The sequence below is a fragment of the Colias croceus genome, chromosome 19 (assembly GCF_905220415.1).
Source record: "Colias croceus chromosome 19, ilColCroc2.1".
NCBI lineage: Eukaryota > Metazoa > Arthropoda > Insecta > Lepidoptera > Pieridae > Colias > Colias croceus.
In genome coordinates, this window is record NC_059555.1 from 883,095 (window position 1) to 904,690 (window position 21,596).

At 32.9% G+C, this 21,596-nt stretch overlaps 3 protein-coding genes across 3 annotated transcripts; 2 read left to right on the forward strand and 1 right to left on the reverse strand.

Moving 5' to 3' along the window:
• Positions 1 to 998: 998 nt before the first annotated feature.
• Positions 999 to 5,060, reverse strand: LOC123700096 (egalitarian protein homolog). Its single transcript, XM_045647219.1, has one exon. The coding sequence runs from the start codon at positions 4,938 to 4,940 to the stop codon at positions 2,382 to 2,384; it is 2,559 nt and encodes an 852-aa protein (XP_045503175.1). The 5' UTR covers positions 4,941 to 5,060; the 3' UTR covers positions 999 to 2,381.
• A 778-nt stretch (positions 5,061 to 5,838) lies between these two features.
• Positions 5,839 to 7,851, forward strand: LOC123700117 (vacuolar protein sorting-associated protein 29). Its single transcript, XM_045647245.1, has 4 exons — positions 5,839 to 5,983; positions 6,175 to 6,366; positions 7,091 to 7,326; positions 7,571 to 7,851. The coding sequence occupies exons 1-4, from the start codon at positions 5,981 to 5,983 to the stop codon at positions 7,686 to 7,688; spliced, it is 549 nt and encodes a 182-aa protein (XP_045503201.1). The 5' UTR covers positions 5,839 to 5,980; the 3' UTR covers positions 7,689 to 7,851.
• A 3,599-nt stretch (positions 7,852 to 11,450) lies between these two features.
• Positions 11,451 to 21,369, forward strand: LOC123700165 (sarcoplasmic calcium-binding protein). The gene is made up of 6 exons (XM_045647302.1): positions 11,451 to 11,706; positions 16,769 to 16,948; positions 17,500 to 17,661; positions 18,373 to 18,513; positions 19,865 to 19,984; positions 21,128 to 21,369. Exons 1-6 carry the CDS (start codon positions 11,608 to 11,610, stop codon positions 21,236 to 21,238), a joined length of 813 nt encoding a protein of 270 aa, XP_045503258.1. The 5' UTR covers positions 11,451 to 11,607; the 3' UTR covers positions 21,239 to 21,369.
• Positions 21,370 to 21,596: the final 227 nt, after the last annotated feature.

Below are 21,596 nucleotides of genomic sequence, written 5' to 3' on the forward strand. Positions count from 1 at the left end.
AAGTCGGTTAATAAAGGTATCAATACCTACAACTTTTGTGAAAGTTAAGTGTCTCAATGTTGGAAATTGGAATGTATCGAAATAATATTTGCATGGCACGCAATTCATCAAAATCGGTTAATCCGTTTGCGAAGATGGGACATGCGTGCTCACGAATTTATACTTCAGTCAAGGCTCAAGTCTGTTCTAGTTTATTTAACTAGACTAGAATATAATCGTACACGTATTAGCTAGCCCCGCGGCTACGCTTGCGTGGTTTTGATATCACGCGATCTGATCACTATAAACAGTCTCCAGCCTCAGTTGGAACCCCTCCTAGATTTGACTCTTCTAGCAGGTTCCATACATTTGGCAAATTCAAAATATTTTTATGCGTAAACAAAAGGCCTAAGAGATGATACTTTGCGATTTGCATTAGTAGGTACCTATAGATGCCTGCAGTTAGGTACATCACATTGTAAAAAATTAATCGTTGGTTGTTTTACAAAAAATATGCAGAGTTCATAAAGTTAGAAGTAGATATCTAGTAGGTAAATCCTAGAAATCCTGTCTCTAAAATGATCTATGATAATTTAAATAAAATCAATTGTTATGCAAAAATGTTGTTTTACAACGAATTTATAATTGTTTTCAATCAAAGCTGTTTGTGTTTATAAATAAATAAAGTAACACTAACATTAGAAAATGTGTGTATTTGAAGTTTGTTGGGTAGATGAAAACATAATACTCATTACTTGTGTGTGTATTGTGTAAAAGCAAATGTATAAATAAACTATCAAACACGTTTAACATGACATCCATTTACGTTAATAACTCCTTGATAAACATATTATATACAACTATATTTAAATCTAAACATTTTATATCACAGCGAAACCCTATAAAGCATCGCGAAAAGATTAACTTACTAAGTACTCGGGTTAGCATTTAAAACCAACCTCAAAGATTATTTCAATTTCGAGGTTATAATAAAAATGCAGGTGAAATAAAAGTCGAACATTTTTCAAAACTTTTATTCGTAATAAACATAAACAATGTGCAAATTTGTCACATTTTAGAGTTAAAAACTTCTTAAATAAACTTTTCTACGTTAACAGTTAAAGATTTTATTATTTTATTAAAAAGGTAAGTAAACTTACATTGACTAATAAAATGCTACTTATGTTAAAATTATTTTCTAGTGGCACTTTTCAAATTTTGATTTTCCGCGTAGTCTACTAGCGTGCTCACTAATAAGGCGTAATAAGGCACAAATTGAAACGATTGCCAAAACATGTGTATACAACGGTAAAAATAATAAAAAATACTGCATGCTAAAAATGGAAAGGAAATCAATCAGAATACTGATGCGTTAACCTAGGCAGGCGAATAAATACAAGCAAACACGAGTAAATAAAGCGTATTACAAAATATCACTAATTTTTACTTTGTGTAACACAAAAATAAACTATTCGAAAGAATTCAACACGCTTAGAACTACTCTCGATGTATTTTTTTTTTTTCATTAAGTATAACAAGTAAATACAATATAGTGGTCGTGGTAAACTGCATCATAAATCACTATACGTGCTAAAACTCTAGTTCTAAGCTAAAACTTTCTAATATAAATTATTGGATATGATGTAAAGGCACAAATAGTTTTAAAAACAGTACGACTCTTTCGATTCCTATATTAATAGTGTATATAAAAAAAAAAAAACCTTGAATACATGATTTTTTAGTTTTCCAAGCACCACATCACACTATTTCTCTTACACCTAAAATATAACTTAATAATATTTAGTTAAATATTTGAACAATAAAAATCTTATTGTATATCTATTATTGCCATCTTGATATCGTAGCGAGAACGAGTCTAATAGTGATAAAAATAAATAATATACACAATATATCTTCGGCCGATGAAAATATGTTAGGCGATGTGATTTCACATTACTCTAAATCATATCTAAGTTATCTTATTTACAATTCAAAACAGATCGAGAAAAAACTCAAGGCCAAATTCTATCACATATAAGTTCGGATTGCTAACTAGGCAATAACATAAATATTAAACTATGTAGAAACAGCAGCGTTCGCTGACGGTTCCAAACGAAGGAATTAAGTGGCGATTTTATGCGCGTAACCGTTGTATTTATTCGAGTGTACACGCACGTATTCGCTTAAATGAACACGGCCATAGTGTAGGCGGCCATTCTCTCATCAATGCTTAATTTATTCAAACTTGAACAAATACACCGTATCCCCGTTAAACTAGTACGCAATTATATCCGATATAACGGCCATAACTTTAAAACTACGTATAAATGAATCGATCACATACAGAGGGAGTATCGAGACTGAAGTGGCACTTAGATAGCAACGGAAGGGTTGATTGAGGATCAAGACATGTTATTGATACCCACCCTCTTGCTGAAGGGCGTGGCGTCCAGCATCCTCTCGTTCAGTTTGTCCTCTTCTCTGAAGTGAATCCTGGTGATGACGATGTCTCCCGTGCTGAGCGTCTGCGACCCGACCTCGGATTTCTTGGCTTCAATGAGATCATTGCATTTTGTTTCACCTGAATTATGACATTTGCAGCTACAATTCTTGCCATCGCTGTCACCGATGTTCAGAATTTGACTTAGATTCGACCAATCCTTATTTTTGAGCAAAGGCAGCGTCTGTTCCATCGTTTGCGAAAACTTGTCTTCCAATTCGCCACTTAATGGCGCGACTGCCGAGAGGATTGCTTCGAGACGGTTTATTTTCTCCACTTTGTCCATATTTGTGTCTGACAATATTTCGTCCATCATTTGCATGGACTCTGTCAAACTTGGGGGCTGAGTAGAATGGGGGGATGAAATTGAATCTGACGGGTTCGATTCCAAACTTGCCATTTCGTTTTCTTTATCATCATCATCAGAATCACTGTCCTTGTCTTGTCCAATAGCCTCCAATTTTTCCAGCTTCTTGGAAATTTTGTGACAACCTTTCAGTTTTTCTTTTTCCTCCTCTGTTAGCTCTAAGTATCTGAGCAGACGAATTTCCCTGTTGCTCAACACAATGTTTTTAGTTGTTTCAGCTAGTTTTTGTTTAAGTTCACCAACTTCTGTGTTAATTTTCCTCTGCCTCTTACGTAGTTTAACTTCAGTTGGCTGTATATGCATGAACACTTGTTCATTGCTCAGTTCTTCAAACAACTGTTGGTTGTCAGGTTTAATATTGCTAGACATAAAAGCATAGATAGCCGGGTTCACTAAAGACAGAACATCAGACGCTGCATAAATAATCATGTCCTTTGTGAGAGGTCTGCGTGCCCAATACCTTTGGTCCCTGCGGTAAACATTTTTCAATTGTTCCTTCATTGGATTCATCGGTGCGTTGTATATTTCACAGAGGGCATTGAGACTTAAATTCTTCACTTTATAAACTGGTACATTTTGTGACTGTAATTGGAGCACTGCGTGAGCCGCTTGCGTATCAAAAACATTCTTCAAGGTGATTTCAAATTGATTGTACAAATTGACTGAGTCATTTCTGCAGTCGTGTATAATTTTAATAACACTCTCGCTCTCAAGCAAGTCTTTAATTTTTCCTTCAACCACCATAGACGGACATGCCATGATATCTAGTATGTACACTTCTCCATTCATTGTAGCAATTTGGCATAAAGTCAGGACGCCTTTGAGCCCCAAGTTTATTCCTTCGCAATCAAATGAAACAATACTTTTAGTAGTGCGTTTGGGATTCATAATACTGTCTATCAAAGTAGCACTCTCTCTAGCACTCGCAATTACAGTAGTACTTTGTAGCACCTTTTGCCTCCAAGCCTCGCCCATCATATTATTCCTAGCAGTAGTACCATTCATCTCTTCAGAGCAACGGTTTAAGTGATTGTTAACCCTGTCTCTGACCATATTTTCTGCCAGATTTTTAATTACTATAGAATTTATTCTTTGTTTTAAAGTTTGGTTTGCAATATTAGCTTGTGTGGCTCGAGGAGATTCAATAGGGCTGAGTATTCTGTTAGCGGGACTCTTCTTTCCATCGGAGGGTGTCGGACTGGCGACTATTGGAGGCACAGGCGAAGCTGGTTTCTCTTTTTCTTCGGAAGGCTTTGGTGCTTCAGTCTTTGTTTTTGATTTTATGTTTAGATACATAACAGGTATTTTTGGTTTGCTTATGAGTGTAACAAGATTTGATTGTACATGGAAGCTGTCGGAAAACAGTTTTAAAAAGGCACTTAAATCAGCTGGCGTTTTAAACATTTGATACCAGTACTCTTGTGGAAATCTTGACACAATTAAATGGAAGAGCTGGTCGACCATCACTGGGCCTTTAGCCTCAATACATTGAGCAACATAGTCCAAGAGTTGCTGCGCTGTATCTGTGTTTATATTAGCGACGGGTAAATTATGGAATTGCTCTGAATTACTATGTGCATTATCGCGCCTATGATTATCACTGACTAGAACAACGTTATCATCGATAATTTGAAAAGTATCGGGGTGCTTCATGAGAAACTCCTTAAACTCCTTAATGCGTTGGCCGGAGATGTGACGTACCTGCGGCGAGGCCTGACTGCGGTGACCTAGAAGGCTTTTAATCGGTACCTCGGTTCCTTCTCCGTACTGCACCATTTTGCCCGCGAAGTACTCTTTAGCTTCCTCGATGTAGTCATTGTTGGACGACGCGCCAGCACCGGTCGGGCACCTCTGAAACGTGTTGATATCAACATAGTCCCCGTCTATGCTGAACAACGCGGGGTACTGAGCCAAGAACTTTTTCAGGCCCGACTGTGACCCACCAGCTATTTGACGCATCTCCTTAGTGAATCCTTTGGCACCAAACTGACAGGAAAGATCGTGCAACGTTCTCGGCTCGCCTTTATCGAGCAGGCGCTCCACGAAGAACAACAGAGTGAGATTTCTAGCGAGCTCATATTCCATTGATTCCATTTCCCAGCAGTTGGTGCCAATGTGTTTTCTTACACTAAATTTTTCTACGTATATGTGTCACCCACAACACCATGAAATTCTTTAATTCCAAATCAAAGAGAATAGAAGAAAGTGACGTGAGTTTAACATTATTGCTATCAACAAGTTAGTGTTTCTGATAAATTTTTCTTAGGTTATGGTTTAAAATTTTAAATATAATATTTTGTATTTTATCCACATTAATGTGGATAATAAAAAAATAATTTCAATTCAAATAATTTTGATTACATATCGCAACAATGTTGAAGTTTTAATTACCTATCTTAAATAATATAAGTATTGTGGTATAAATTATTCGCATATGTAGGTATTTTGTGCTTTGATCTCGGAGCAATTAGGCTTTGATAGACATATATAACACACATCTAAGAAGAAGAAGAATTACATATATGTAATTGATAAAATAATTTTTAATCAGTTCTGTGTTTTTATTAATTAAGCTATTGCATAGCTTCTATCGCGGGCCTTGAGCGCAGGGACCGAATCCAGAAATTCCGCAACGAAAAAACCTCACGCTCCCCACTCCGACGGGCACGGAGGTGTGGCTTGAAGGCATGCTATGCAATAGCACAGTGCAAAGAGTATAGTATGGCACAGTGCAATAGCTTTACCGCGGCCAAGAAGCTTATATCTTATACACATATAAGCTTCTTGACCGCGGCAGTCCCCGAGTGCCACATGTCTTTTTTTATTTTTTTTTATTGAATTCGATGAACCCTTGATGATTTGTGATGATTCCGCTTTGATTCCGCTTTGATTCCGCCTAATGTAGCAACATTATTTTTATGGCATTATTACACAAGTCACTGTCAACTTGTCAAGTGTTACCTATTGTCAATTAAACTTTGACATTCCAATTTCCATACAAGTGGGTGTAAACTAAAATATTTTTCTTAAAAAAAATATAAAATTTGAAATATTATCTAAGCAAAAAGAACTTTTCAAAACGTGTTTATATTTTGGTTAAAATATATAATTAAGTATAACAACCCTAAAAAATAATGGTGAGAAAAAAATTGTAATTAAAATATGACGATAACCGGATCAATTAGTATATTTACGAGGTTTATAATGTTTGTAATTGTTGAATAATATCGTTCATAACAACGCGTCTCATATCGATACCATGTGTTTCTTCTTGTTCTGCTCTTCATGTTAAATAGCCGTATTTAAATGATTTTTATTTTAATTTTAGTTGGTGCTAGTCTTAGGTGATCTTCACATTCCTCATCGCTGCAGTAGCTTGCCGCCAAAGTTCAAAAAGCTGCTGTTACCAGGTAGAATCCAACATATTCTATGCACTGGGAACTTGTGTACAAAAGAGTCTTATGATTACTTGAAGACATTGGCCAGTGATGTTCATGTGGTGAGAGGTGATTTCGATGAGGTTTGTAATTTACGTATATTTTTATAAAATTTTGCTTTCAGATCAATGATCACGCAATTATTTATAAATTTACTTATTCTTGTACTTTTACAACAAAGTGGGTTAGTGAAAAGTATCAGAAATACAGTTTATATAGAGATTATTATAGTAATATCTTAAAAACTGTATTTCTGATACGTTTATAGTATTAAGTTATAGATTAGATCTGTTAAATATTTGCTTGTGTTATAAATTCAATATAACAGTTTCAAAAACTAAATCTATTATACACTTGATTACTACATATTGCTCTTATGTTTGGGTTATAAATTCATTTATGGGTCGAGGTATACGCTTTTACAACAGAATTCCTCATAATATTAAAGAGTTTAGTAGTTCTAAATTTAAAACTTAAATAAAAAATGTACTAATTCAGATGTAGCGTAAAAACCACAGGACAGTTCTTTGGCATATTATGATAATAATGTACATATTATGTATTTTGTAAAATTAAATTGTAAAACTGACATGATTAAAAAGAGCAACAATGGAGTTTCTTGCTGATTCTTCTCCGTAGATACTGCTTTCCGAATCAGTGGTAAATGTTAAAATATGTAATGACGTTTCAAAAGTGCTTCTAAAAGAAGTCTAATTGAATAAATAAATGTTTGAGTTTAGTAAAACAATCCTTGGTAAGTGACTAGACAGCTTTGTAATGTAGTCAATTATTTCAAAATCCTTTCAGAACTCCACTTACCCTGAACAAAAGGTGATAACCGTGGGTCAATTCCGCATCGGCTTGATCCACGGCCACCAAGTTGTACCCTGGGGTGATGAAGAGTCCCTCGCTCTGGTGCAGCGGCAGCTCGACGTGGATATACTGATCTCGGGGCACACGCATCGGTTTGAAGCTTATGAACATGAGAACAAGTTTTATATTAACCCTGGTTCAGCAACGGGAGCTTATAATCCATTGTTCAGGTGAGATAATACATAGTTGTGTACATTTTCATGTTACTAGCTTACCTTTTTTACACGCTTTTTTTAGACATAGGTAATCAAAAGAAAGACGAAAGTGTGAACTGTATTCGCGTAGGCACTCGTATTGTATCGACAGGCAATAGTTTATATGGGCTAAGTGGCCTGAAATAAATTAACTTACTATTTTATTTATTTTATAGTTTATTGAAATAAATTTATTAATTAGGTAATTACTTGGTTTCAGAAATCCCACACCATCCTTCGTTCTAATGGACATAACAAGTTCTACAGTGGTCACTTATGTGTATAAGTTACTCGGTGATGAAGTAAAAGTGGAAAGAATCGAATATAAGAAGGCGTAGCTAAATTAAGCATAATATTATGTGTAATAAGATATATAGTTAACATGTAAGTTTGTGGTTGGAAAATCTGTTATTATTACTTTATTTTTATTCAAAACTAGCTTCCCGCCCGCGTCTTCGCCCGCTTTGTCTAAAACCTAATAAATTATATACTTAAACCTTCCTCTTGAATCACTCTATGTATTAACAAAATCCGCATCAAAATCCGTTCTGTAGTTTTAAAGATTTCAGCATACAAAGGGACATAGGGACAGAGAAAGTGACTTTGTTTTATACTATGTAGTGATTTGCGTATCATGTGATTTATTGCGGGAAACCTTATTCGAAGAATATGTACTGGGGGCAAACATGATTGTTTAGCCAAAATAAATGAAGGATGGCTTAAAGCCATAAGGCCGCCTTTTGTACATTTAAATCCATTAAGATATTATAAAATAAGATTAAACCTAATGTACAAGAAAGAATAAATAAATAATAAATAAATAAATAAATAAAATCAAATAAGCTATATGCAAATGAACTTCTCAATAAGATAGGGCCAGCTGTCTCAGATATATAACTGGTGCAAATAGGCAGTCAATGTTTTTAATATTTGTCAAATAGATTGAAAATTTTATTTATTTGCTGCACGCTTACCTGGTCTCGAACCCCTGACGTCCGAAGTCCTCACCACCGTGAATAGTCGACGTAAACTGTTATTAAGCAAAAAGTTATTAAGCACGATAACTGATATGGCGACGGTTTGGCAACGTCGCTTATTTAGACATTTTCAAATGAACTGCTTGGATAAGGCAGAGGAAAGCGATTTTTTGAAGTGAAACTTCTTTATCGGGGTGGGAAAAAAATTTGGTGTAACATTTTTTCGTTACGCGTGACATTTTTCCGTTACGCGTCATCTTTTTCTTATCCCTACCACGCGTGATTCGACGTATTTCTCTAAAGTTGCATATAAGAAGTAAATTTTTTTTTGAAAAATAAGGTCACAAAGAAGTTTCACTTCTTACGTGTGTACACGCACACATTTTTATTTTTATATTATGTAGTCAAATATATTATAATGTATTTTACATTTATATTGTCTATATGGTAAAATAATTTTCCATATCGACAGGTCTTGATTAAAATCGTGAAAGATCTGCCCCCCTAGTCAAGTGGCTTTCTGTTAGCGTAGCGTTCTATAGAATAGACTACGAATGTATGTAACGCTACGCTAACAGAAAGCCACTTGACTAGGGGGGCTGAACTTATCCATATTTTCCGTTTTCAATTGGTAATTAATAAATTAGTAATATTTTTTTAAGATTATCAGTTTTTCCGACTACTCGCCTTGATTAAAGGTTCTTTGAATGCTTCGGGCATTTAAAATAATTTATATGTATAAAATGTTATCATAAATTATATTTAGGAAGTGGTTATTTTTAATCTCAATTTGTATGAATGAATTAAATTGTTTATCTTATTTTGTGTTTATTTCGTGCCCTCATAACTTTGTAACGTTTTTTAAAAAAAATTAAAGCCAACTTTTAAATGGTAAATCAGTTAATAAATAGCTGACCCGACAGTCGCAAATTTCTCCAGATTTTTTACCATAAGATGATGATTCTGATCATCGATCACAACAAGAAAGAATTATCGAAATCGGTCGAGCCGTTCATGCGTGATGCGGTGACCGCGAGAAATATTGATTCATTTTTATCCACTAGCTTTCTGCCCGTGACACTCTTCGCTTTTAGCATGAAAAATAACGGATGTTTAATTTCCCTTCTCTTTTTTTACATTTCACATAGTTAAAACTCACCTAGACGATATTATATATATACGATAATAAATTATAATAGTTTTCTTTTACGATCTTCGACGTCACATATATTATTATGTACTAGCTTTCGCCCGCGACTCCGTCCGCGCGGTTCTACAGAACAACGTCTATGGATAAAACTGAAAAATTAAAATTATTTTTTTTCTACCTATTTTTCCTGAATAAAAAGTATCCTATTTTACGCCCAGGATAATAAGGTATAATTATACCAAGTTTCATCGAAATCGAACCGTTAGTTTTCACGTGATGTCTTCACATACAGACAGACAGACAGACAGACAGACAGACAGACAAAAATTTTTTTAATCACATATTTGGGTTTGGTATCGATCCAGTAACACCCCCTGGTATTTATTTTTTCAATATTTTCAATGTACAGAATTGACCCTTCTACAGATTTATTATATGTATAGATGTACAATGTACATATATAAATATCAAGATTATTTAAAGTTTATTGAGCGGTTTTAGACGAAAACTTACGTCTAATTTGGATCCGATCAGCTGTTTTATAAGTTTAACTTAAATTTTACTACTAATAATATTATATAGTAGGATGTGAGCATCACCTTTTGAATGTAGTAGTTAAATGCGAATTAATACCTACGGACCTATCTACTGTAACTAGCGATCTTGGCGACGATTTACTAGGCGGAATCGGGGGACCGGCCGCGGCGCGGCGCGAATCAACCGTAGTAAAAGTACGTATAAAAATTATTTAAAAAGATATTTGGATATTGAATCAAAATTTAAAACAACCATGCCCTGTGTTTCAATTTCATAAACACACTGTAAAAACACTACAATAGGTAATTGACATTATATTGACTTAGCGTTTTGGTTTAAAGTACAAAAATCGACCTCAGTTCATGATTTTTTTCCAAAAAACCTGATTGTAAAATAAACAAATTAAAACAACCATGCCCTTTATCATATTCGAAACTAATAATATACATTTTTTTTAGATATGTACATAAAGAATGTAAGAAGAAAAAAGGTTATAACTAGAGTTAATTTTCGGTATCAAAAGGGGATTCTACCTCTATAGAAATATAACAAAATATGTAACAAAATATAACTGTTAGTAGACAGTTATTTTGTACATGCATATTTATATATCTATTATTGTAAGACAAAAAGCCCTTTACAAATACTCCGTTAGAGGCTAAATTTATTATACACTACTACTACAGGCAACCAATTATTTAATTTAATTATAGACTATCCTTATGAAAATATGTTTTTTAGACTCTAAACCTGAGTACTGTATTTCATCTTAAATCTATTGTAGTTCGTTATATTATGGACATCGAAGTCCCATACCTGCTTAACAGGTAAAATGTATCTTACATCGCTTGAGCATAGGTAGCAAAAAAATTGTTTATCAACATCATTTAAACCGCATTGACGCCTAATGCCTACGTGTATACAAACATGTTTGATTTCTTCAAGTTCATAAGGAAATAATACAAATCAATGATCCATTATCACTATCCAAACTATTACTAATTAATCTATACATTAACCTAATTGCAAATGCTACAGCTACGTGACATTACTGACCACGTCGTCTACAAACTATACTCTCAACGTGCTCTCAACTCTCCCTAATTAAATAACATTATCAGAAATCGCTCTAAAATTGTCTCTTACATCCATAATGTCCTAAGTGCACTGATACTGCAATACATAGTGATAAAGTTCAAATTCAATGATTAAAACTAGACGCCCGCGCTCGCGCCGCGGCCGGTGCAACAAAGCTTCTGTAAGTAAGTATATTTCTTGCTAGTTTTTTTTTTAAGTTCAAGCATTTCTATGTGACATAAGGGTCATAATAGCATAAATGATTTTTTTATTGAAATAAATGGTAGCTGCCTGGCCGCATGCAGTACGCTTAGCAGCCAATGCCCCTCCCGCGCTAACGTTAATAAAACTGGTGGAGCGCGCGTTCTAAATTCAAAATACGTTTATGCGTGAACTGTGTTTGGTGTATAAAAATACAATTTATTAATTATTTTTTTTAATTTTGTGGAATTTAATTCGAGGTACAGAATAAAAATATTATAAAATAAAAGCGGTGAATGTTAAAGTGCTTTCAAGATGGCTTTCTCGTTATCGAGGCTTGCAATGCGTGTTGGTGCATTTAACTTAGAAAGGACCGCAGCTATTCTGTCTACGAGTGTATCTAGTCATATTAAGGTGAGTTAAAATATATTTTTATGAATCAAAAACTGTACTTGAATAATTAATTATGGTGCTTGGTAAGTTGATAAACAAGTAGTTAGTATCCCTTTGAAACACGTTTGTCTACTTCTCGCACTAGCTAGCAAGGAATAGGGCTGCTAAATTAAAGTTAAGAATAAAATAAAATACCTAATTTATATTTTATATGTACACATTTCTACCGTTTGTGTATTTCTAGGACTAATATAAAAAGATGAGTACGTTCGATTAAAGTTTAAAGTAACGAATTTAAATATTTTTTCTAATAATCACCAGTGATATAATATAATGAAAAAAGGGTTTTAATAATAATTATTGGACATTTTTTTATCTATGGTAACTAAATTTATGGTATTTTTTTTGTTTAATTTTTAATCTGTTATACAGCCCTATCAAGAAAGGGCGCGTAATTTTTTTTGAAGATGGGTCCCTACGACAATATGCCGCGATTTTATGATTATCTAACCATGGAGTCCATAATTTTATAATATTAAATAACAAAAGGCAAGCTATAACTCCATTAATGGATAACTAAGTAATAAGGTATCGTTGAATTACTATTTTTTACGTAGAACATAATTTAAATCGATGTTTTTGGTGATAATGTAGACAGATGATAATGTAGGTTTGGTAGATAAGTAAATTGAAGAATTTGTAGCACGAAGAATCTATAAAAGAATGTGATAAGTTATTAAGTTTAAGATAAAAATAAAAACAACAATAAGGTCAATATTCCTCATCTATACATATAATAAATCTGTAGAAGGGTCAATTCTGTACATTGAAAATATTAAAAAAATAAATAGCAGAGGGCGTTACTGGATCGATACCAAACCCAAATATGTGATTAAAAAATTTTTTGTCTGTCTGTCTGTCTGTCTGTCTGTCTGTCTGTCTGTCTGTATGTGAAGACATCACGTGAAAACTACCGGTTCGATTTCGATGAAACTTGGTATAATTATACCTTATTATCCTGGGCGTAAAATAGGATACTTTTTATCCTGGAAAAATACGTAGAAAAAAAATTATCTTAATTTTTCAGTTTTATCCATAGACGTTGTTCCGTAGAACCGCGAACACACTTATAGGCCTAGCCGTATTTGGGTCCAATAGATATTTATAAGATATCATTTTCAGAGTTACTCAAAATGGAGAAAATATAAACCATCCACGCGAAGACCGACATCCGCGCGGACGGAGTCGCGGGCGGAAGCTAGTTTATATAAGTTTTGTTGATAACCCGTTATCATACGGTGATAGTTTTTTATACGATTCCAATATCTATTATGTTCACATTAAGTGTTATTTTGCAAAAGCATGATAATTGTTTTAAAAAATAAATTGACAAGAAGGGAAAAATAAACAAACATTGATAAGAATTAACAAATTATGTTTTTTCATAAATAAAGCTATTTTATTTTTAACCTAAATTATAAAATTAGATTAAGTACTTAACTACAAAAAAATATTTTTTGTGAATCTGCTTCTTTGACTAAACTATTTTTATCTAAACTAATATTATAAAGCTGAAGAGTTTGTTTGTTTGAACGCGCTAATCTCATGAACTACTTGTCCAATTTTGAAAAATTCTTTCAATGTTAGATAGCCCATTTATCGAGGAAGGCTAGGTATAAGGTAGGGCTGTATTATTGTATATTATCATTTATCACGCTGACCAACAGGAGCGGAGCAATGCGGGTGAAACCGCGGGGTACAGCTAGTGATCTATAAAATTTACCCCATAGGGTTGTCAGTTATTTGTAGCTCTTGTTCTAAATATAGACCTACCTACATAGAAATATGTTGAGTTAGGTCGCCTGCACATTGACTGATAAATATTATTGAATTTACTGAATAATTTTTTTGTTTGTTTCATTGTATACTTAATTATTAATTGTATCCAAATTCCAAACTCCTCGGAAACGGCTTCACCAGCTTTTGTTAGTTTTCGATTGTAGAAACAACAACTATTTTTCATTTTTATATAAATTCTTAATTAAAACTTATTTGAGAGCAAAACTTTGTAAGGAAATGTTTGTCAACAAACAATTTGAATATTGTTATTTCTTATTATAATACAAATGACTTATTTACAAAATATAACCTTCATAAAAACAATAGGCCGTAAATAATCGTATCAATATTATAATGTAAAAAAACAAGGTCGTACTTCGTAAACATATTGTATAGTTCATGTACTCTATACCTTACCAAGGTTAAGTTAGCCCTTCCTTATTAAAATGTATAACAATATGTATTAAAAAAACACCAAATACCTTAAAGCGAATAGTTGCTTCTGTAGCAATTTTTACTGTTATTTTGAACAACCGCACTAAAATTGGTTTAGCCGTTCTAGAGTTACGAACTACAGACTGACACTAGAATATTCTTATATTATCTGTGCCGACACAAAATTTTTTTATATGTTTTTTTACTTACAAATCACTTAATAACACAATAATATGTATTCAAATATCTACTATAAATACCTAATTGATACGTTTTTCCTTAGCATTTTTGCTTTTTTTAAATCAAAATATTTTAGCAAAGTGAATTAGCATTGAAACTATTAGCCATGAAAGTTATTATAATATAATACATATAGGTTTAATACATATAGGTATATGTATGCAAATGATTTGTTTTTACTAATTTATTATCTTTGCAATATTCGACCCCAATACTCGATTCCAGACTGTCTCGTTTAAAAGCAATAAACATTGATTATGTCCCCTCACTTCAAGGACAATTTGCAAAAAATGGGTCGTCGATCCTTTGTTGCAGTTTGCATTGTAAATCTATATGTATAAAGAAAAGTGTCTGTTTGTGCATAGAATTAAGCTATACTACATAAACTCTTTATTTTCATTTTCAACCTATAAAAAGATTTCTTACTCAAAATTAGGTATCATAAATCTGCAAATATGCAAAGGCATAAATGGTCAATAAATATTTGATGTAGGGAAGGGTTGTAAAACTATTTTGAATCGTTTGGAAGACCTTAAACAGTGAACATACAGGAAAAACAAAATATAAAAATGTGTGCGTGTACTAGTGTAGGTAGGTACACACGTAAGAAGTGAAACTTCTTTATGACCTTATTTTTCAAAAAAATAATTTACTATATATATGCAACTTTACAGAAATACGTCGAATCACGCGTAGTAGGGATAAGAAAAAGATGGCGCGTAACGGAAAAATGTCACGCGTAACGAAAAAATGTTACACTAAATTTATTTCCAACCCCGAAAAAGAAGTTTCACTTACAAAAAATAATACAAAATTGAGTAGTTTAGTAGCATTTTGATAATATATTCAAACTTATAACGTATTGTAAAATTTTTAACTTGTAACCACAGATAATTTAATGAAATTTGCAATTTGTAACCTGTAACCACAGTAAACAAATTGCCAAACACATCCTATTTGCTCTATGGGCCTATGTTTTGTCTATGCTAATGGGTTGAACTTGGGTTGAACGACCGTTACGCAAGCGGCCCTTCACACTAACGTAGGGTTACCGACACCACACATTTTGTCCTACATTACCCGCGTGGTGTAAGCGTACTGATAAACAACATTGGGACACCCCTATTGATAAAAATATAGATAGATATAAGAAATAGGCCACCAATGATAACAAAAATATTCGAGAAATTGCTACGTCAAGCCGAAGGATATGTTTGATGTGGTTCGATTCTCGACTCATGATCGAATTCTTTTTATTCGTAAATTTTTCTAATTATTATCGATTACATTTAATGCCAAAAAAGAAGTCAATTCCAAGTGTTAAATTAATATAGATAATATAATATATTATAATATTAGCAATCCTTTGCTTGTTTTTAAATTTGAGTAGCCATTTAAGAATTAAGAATGTAAATCTTGATTCATTTCTGTTTTTTAATTTATTTATATTATAAATATACTATAATTATTAATTATATATAACGGAAACTTTAATTCTTGTTTGTACTTAACTGAATCATGCCGGAATGCCTGAACGTATTTGGATTTGAATACAGCAATAATATCTATAATCAAATACATACATAGGCTACATAACATACTGGCCCCATGTGAGCGAATCCACAAGATATATATCTAGTTTAAAACACATCATACCTGTTTTATGACATTTTATGTTTCATAAGTGAAATAACATACAAGGCCATTAATTTCATAATTATTCAAAATGTATTGCGTTATGTTTGTGCGGTTTGAGAGATAGATTTCATGTAGATAGTTACAATGATAATATTATTATAGCAAAGTATATTTTACGAAGAATTGAATTACTTTTAACAAGGTTAGGTTAGCTAGTAACTATATAAAACTTAATAAAAAGAAAACATAATTGTAGCTCTAGAGTCATAATACTCGATAATTGATAGCAGCTACTTTCCTCATAATTATAAAATGATGCATTGAGAATAAAACATACTCAACTAACAACCAACTCAACTATGAAGTTTAAAATATGTATCTCAACAAAAAAATCTTATATTCAGAATTCGACTGTTTTTTTAACCGACTTCAAAAAAAAGGTTATCAATTCGGCCGGTATGTTTTTTTTTATGTATGTACACCGATTACTCCGAGGTTTCTGAACCGATTTACGTGATTCTTTTTTTGTTCGATGCGGGATGGTGTCGAATTGGTCCCATAAAAATTTTATTCGGATAGGCCCAGTAGTTTTTATTTTATGAGCATTTTTGTCTGTAGGTATTTGTAAATTTTGCAAGTGCAAGTTTGAAGTCGGTTGTTTTTAACGCAGTTATTTCTTTTTTGGGTTTGTTACCTCAGAACTTAGGACTACTCTTCAACTTTATAATTATTAGTATAGATTACGCTAAGACCAAGAGGAGCGGAGCCACGCGGGTGAAACCGTGAAGTGCAGCTAGTAGATATAAATATTTTTTTTATCAAAACTTACTACTTACTAACTAGCTTTTTATCAAGCTAGTAGATATAAATATTTTTATTGAATTCAAAATTTTTCCCTTTTTATTTAATTAAATAATAATATTTTCCACAGCAAATCCACACACCACCCTGCACCGGTACGGTATGTTACCTGCAAACTGAAACGGATCTACAGTTCGCGGAGAGGCTCGGGCTCCGCAAGTACAGCAAGCAGCATGGCCGAGAGGATAGGAGGAAAGTGGACAGTGATAGTGATTCCGATTCCGATACTGAGTGCACTGGGTTTGATAGGGTGAGTTTTTTTACTGTGTTTGTGTGTTTGTGTAAGCCTATCGAATACATTCATGACTTTTTGTTTGTCCCGAATACAGTCAATTGTTTTTTGTTTACTAGGGACTTTTAACAGGCCCAACAATTTAACGACTTTAAAAGAAATACGAGTTATTTCTTATGATTGTAACTTGTAAGCGACTTAAAAAGAAATCATATTAAAGACTTTAAAAGAAATGCCATTTACTATTCGCTATTTTAACAGTCTTTATTATAGGTAAATACCACGCCTTCACAATTTTACTGATTCCTCGTGTCTTTTATCGACAACTTTTCCACCCTTTGTATAGACTTTAAAAGAAATGCTCTGACTCTAAAAGAAATGCTATTAATTACTGTTTCTTTTTATAGACACCTTCCCGCGATTTATAAGTTCTCTCCATTTTTGCTGAATTTAAAAGAAATGCAAACTAGCTTCTTGCCACTATTACCGACTATAAAAAATGCCATTAACACCTTGCCATTTTTACCAACTTTAAAAGAAATTACTAATTTTTTTAATGTATTTTCTAGTCGGAGTTTTGGCGCCGCAAAATGCGTACAGTACATAACATCCTCGATGTGGATAAAGACGGTTTGATCTCGTTCAATGATTTTATCCTGTTTTCTGAGAGATTCAAGTCTTTGGGGAACTTGGATGAGGAGCAGGCGAAGGAATTTACTGCTATTATTAAAGTAAGCTTTTTTTTAAATTCCTTTTTATAATTTATAAGGTACTGCACAGTTTTTGAAGTGAAACTTTTTTATCGGGGTTGGAAAAAAAATTAGTGTAACATTTTTTCGTTACGCGCCATCTTTTTCTTATTCCTACCACGCGTGATTCGACGTATTTATGTAAAGTTGAATATTGTAAATTATTTTTTGAAAAATAAAGTTATAAAGAAGTTTCACTTCTTACGTGTGTACACACACACTTTTTTTTATTTAAAGATAAATACACCGTAAAACGTTCTTTGATGTAGCAATTAGTCTGTCGAGTAATTTTAATGAAATAATTAAAAATAGCAATTTCAGCCAAAAAGCCTCTTAAATAGAGTTATTTTTTTACTTCATGTTTAATATTATTGAATTAATTTTATTGAAAAAAATCGCAAGAATCGAACTCAAGCCTTTGGCTGATTAACAGGAAAACATGCAGCTAACATGGGAACAACAGTAGGGTGCGATAGTCCCGAACGAAGCAAAATCGTATATTTTTAAAACTTTTTCGCTACTTTTTAGCTAACATAAGAGGAACAGTGGGGTGCGATAGACCCGTACAAAGCAAAATCGTACATTTTTAACCCTTTTTCACTACCTTTTAGCCAACATGGGAGGAACAGTGGGGTGCGATAGACCCGTACAAAGCAAAATCGTATAATTTTAGCCCTTTTTCATTGTTTTTAGCTAACATGGGAGGAACAATGGGGTGCGATAGACCCGTACAACTACGTCACAGTAGAACAATACTTGGACGACATGCATCACGTGCTTAATGATAAGACGCTAAAGAAGAGGGCTCATAAGTGGCTACCGTATTTGTTTAAGGTAAAAATTTGTTTAACGATTCATGAAAAATATAATACATAGAAAAAAAATTATTTTGCTTATGTAATTTATAGGTATGCTAAAAAACCTAAGTATTTAATAAGACCACAACACATTTAACAAATCATTGTTTTTAGAGTTTTTTTTTTGACAAAAAAAAAGTTTTTTGTGTATATAAAATTCTTTTAACTACATAAACATTATACATATAGTTACTTACTTTAAGAATTTTTTATATAAAATTTTTAAAATTGTGAAAGTTTTTGTGAACAAAAACATCATAAATAAGTTAATAAGTTTTTGTTAGTTTCTGGGAACTTTATTTAAAAATAGTCCCTAATATCACAATTTTAAAACCAAATCCAATAACCAAATTGACACTTTTTAACCAAATTTATTAAATACTAGTGGTTCGCCCCGGCTTCGCCCGTGGTACCTACATGTTTAAACTATCCTATCTCTCAAGTTGGATCGAACTGCACATGGTGTGCGAATTTTATTATAATCGGTTAAGTGGTTTAGGAGTCCATTGAGGACAAACATTGTGACACGAGATTTATAATATATATTAAAGACTAGCTTCCGCCCGCGACTCCGTCCGCGCGGATGTCGGTCTTTGCGTGGATGGTTTATTTCTCCATTTTGAGTAACTCGGACAATGACATCTTATAAATATCTATTGGACCCAAATACGGCTAGGTCTATAATAATACGCAACGTGTGTTCGCGGTACCTACTACAGAACAACGTCTATGGATAACTGAAAAATTGAGATTAATTTTTTTTCTACGTATTTTTCCAGGATAAAAAGTATCCTATTTTACGCCCAGGATAATAAGGTATAATTATACCAAGTTTCATCGAAATCGAACCGGTAGTTTTCACGTGATGTCTTCACATACAGACAGACAGACAGACAGACAGACAGACAAAAATTTTTTTAATCACATATTTGGGTTTGGTATCGATCCAGTAACACCCCCTGCTAGTTATTTTTTCAATATTTTCAATGTACAGAATTGACCCTTCTACAGATTTATTATATGTATAGACTAGCTGAGCCCCGTGGTTTCACCCGCGTGGCTCAGCTCCTGTAGTCTTAGCTTTAGTATAGCCTATAGCCTTCCTCGATAAATGAACTTTCTAACAGCGAAAGAATTTTTCAAATCGGACCAGTAGTTCCCGAGATTAGCGCGTTCAAACAAACAAACAAACTCTTCAGCTTTATAATATTAGTATAGATTTTTTCACAATTGAAACATATAATTACTAATTACTAACGTTTCCCAATATTTAACAGCTATATAATGTTTTTTAAAATCTATTTTTTACAAAAATCTCTTCTTTCCAGGCGGTAGACAAGGACAAGTCGGGTTACATTTCAGTGAATGAATTCAAACTGTTCTACAAATGTCTCGGCCTGAGCAACGAACACGCGGCCATCGCGTTTGCAGTTATCGATATTAATGGAGTAAGTTAACAAAATATACAATATAATCCATACTTACTAATATAATAAATGTGAAAGTAACTCTGTCTGTCTGTTACTTAATCACGCCTTAACTACTGAACCAATTTGAATGAAATTTGGTATAGAGATATTTTGATACCCGAAATCCCACGGGAACGGGATTTTCTTTGACTGCGCGGGCGATGCCGCGGGTGGAAGGCTAGTTATGAATATATAATTTTGAGTGTCTGTTAATTATAGTTAATCGATTTTTTCAAATTTGATTATCTATATGGATACCAAAATAGTTATTTTTACAATAGCTGTTCGTCAGTTTATTTGTGCTGGCTAATCTCTGGAATGGCTGCACCAATTTTGACGTGACTTTCATTGACAGATAGCCCATATAACAAGGAGTTGCGCTACTTTTTATTCTGATGTTTCATAAGGATCAGGAACAGTATTAAAAGGAAAAACTCATTTACGCGGGTGAAACCGCGGGGCGTGGCTAGTTATAAATAAGAAGATGTGGATAGTTTAACAACACAATATTTTAATCTTCAAAAACGGCACACTAACGCATACATACAAGCTTTACCAGCTGGTCCGCATGTAAAAGCAAGTATTTTTATAGCTTATGTGTTATTCTGGTATATAAGCTACATCACTGGCAAATATCATCAAAATCAGTTTAGTAGTTTTCATGTAGGTTTCAGTTTAGTAGTAAACATGTATACATACATTAATCTATCGACCTCCCTCGCGTGGTCAAGTGAAATTAAAATAATAGCGCCATCTATCGGACTTTTTGCAATAATTTACATAAATAAGAAAATCATAATTTACTAGAAGACTAGATTTCCGCTTAGTTCCCGTTCCCGTGGGATTTCCGAGATAAAACCTATCCTATGTGTTAATCCAAGTTACCCTCTATATGTGTGCTAAATTTCATTGTAATGGGTTCAGTAGTATTTGCATGAAAGAGTAACACACACACACATCCTCACAAACTTTCGCATTTATAACATTAGTAGGATTTTTCTCATGAACAAAATGTTTCACTGCTGTAAAAAGGATAACAAAAAAAATATCAATAAAACATCTCATTCGTAGTTATGGAAATTTTGTTAAAAATAATTAATAATATATTTTTTTTTATTTCAGGATGGAAAATTATCATTGAAGGAATTTGTGAATCTTGGCAAAGATTTCTTCTACACAGAGGACGAGACTAGAGTTTCCAAAATGTTTTGGGGACCATTGATTGATGTTTAATATGATTTTACTAATAAATAATAAATATTATATAAGAAATATAAATAATCAGTGACGATTTTAGAATTAAGTAAATAGTTATGCAATGTATTAAAAAGATAAGGCGAATCTCAATAAAACTTTAAAAATTATTTGTTTTTTTTATTCATCCGTCATTCACGATCATCATTCTGGCAATGAATCATGAATTATCGTCAATTTTAGTTATTTTGAAAAAAAGAAAAAGAAAAAAGCTTTATTGCCAACAAAAACCTATTCTTTAAACATTTATTTTCTCAAAACATTTATTTAACTTATTTAAAATAAGCCAACATTTCAAACCCTTTCCTAAAATTTTAAGTATCGAGAATATAATGTG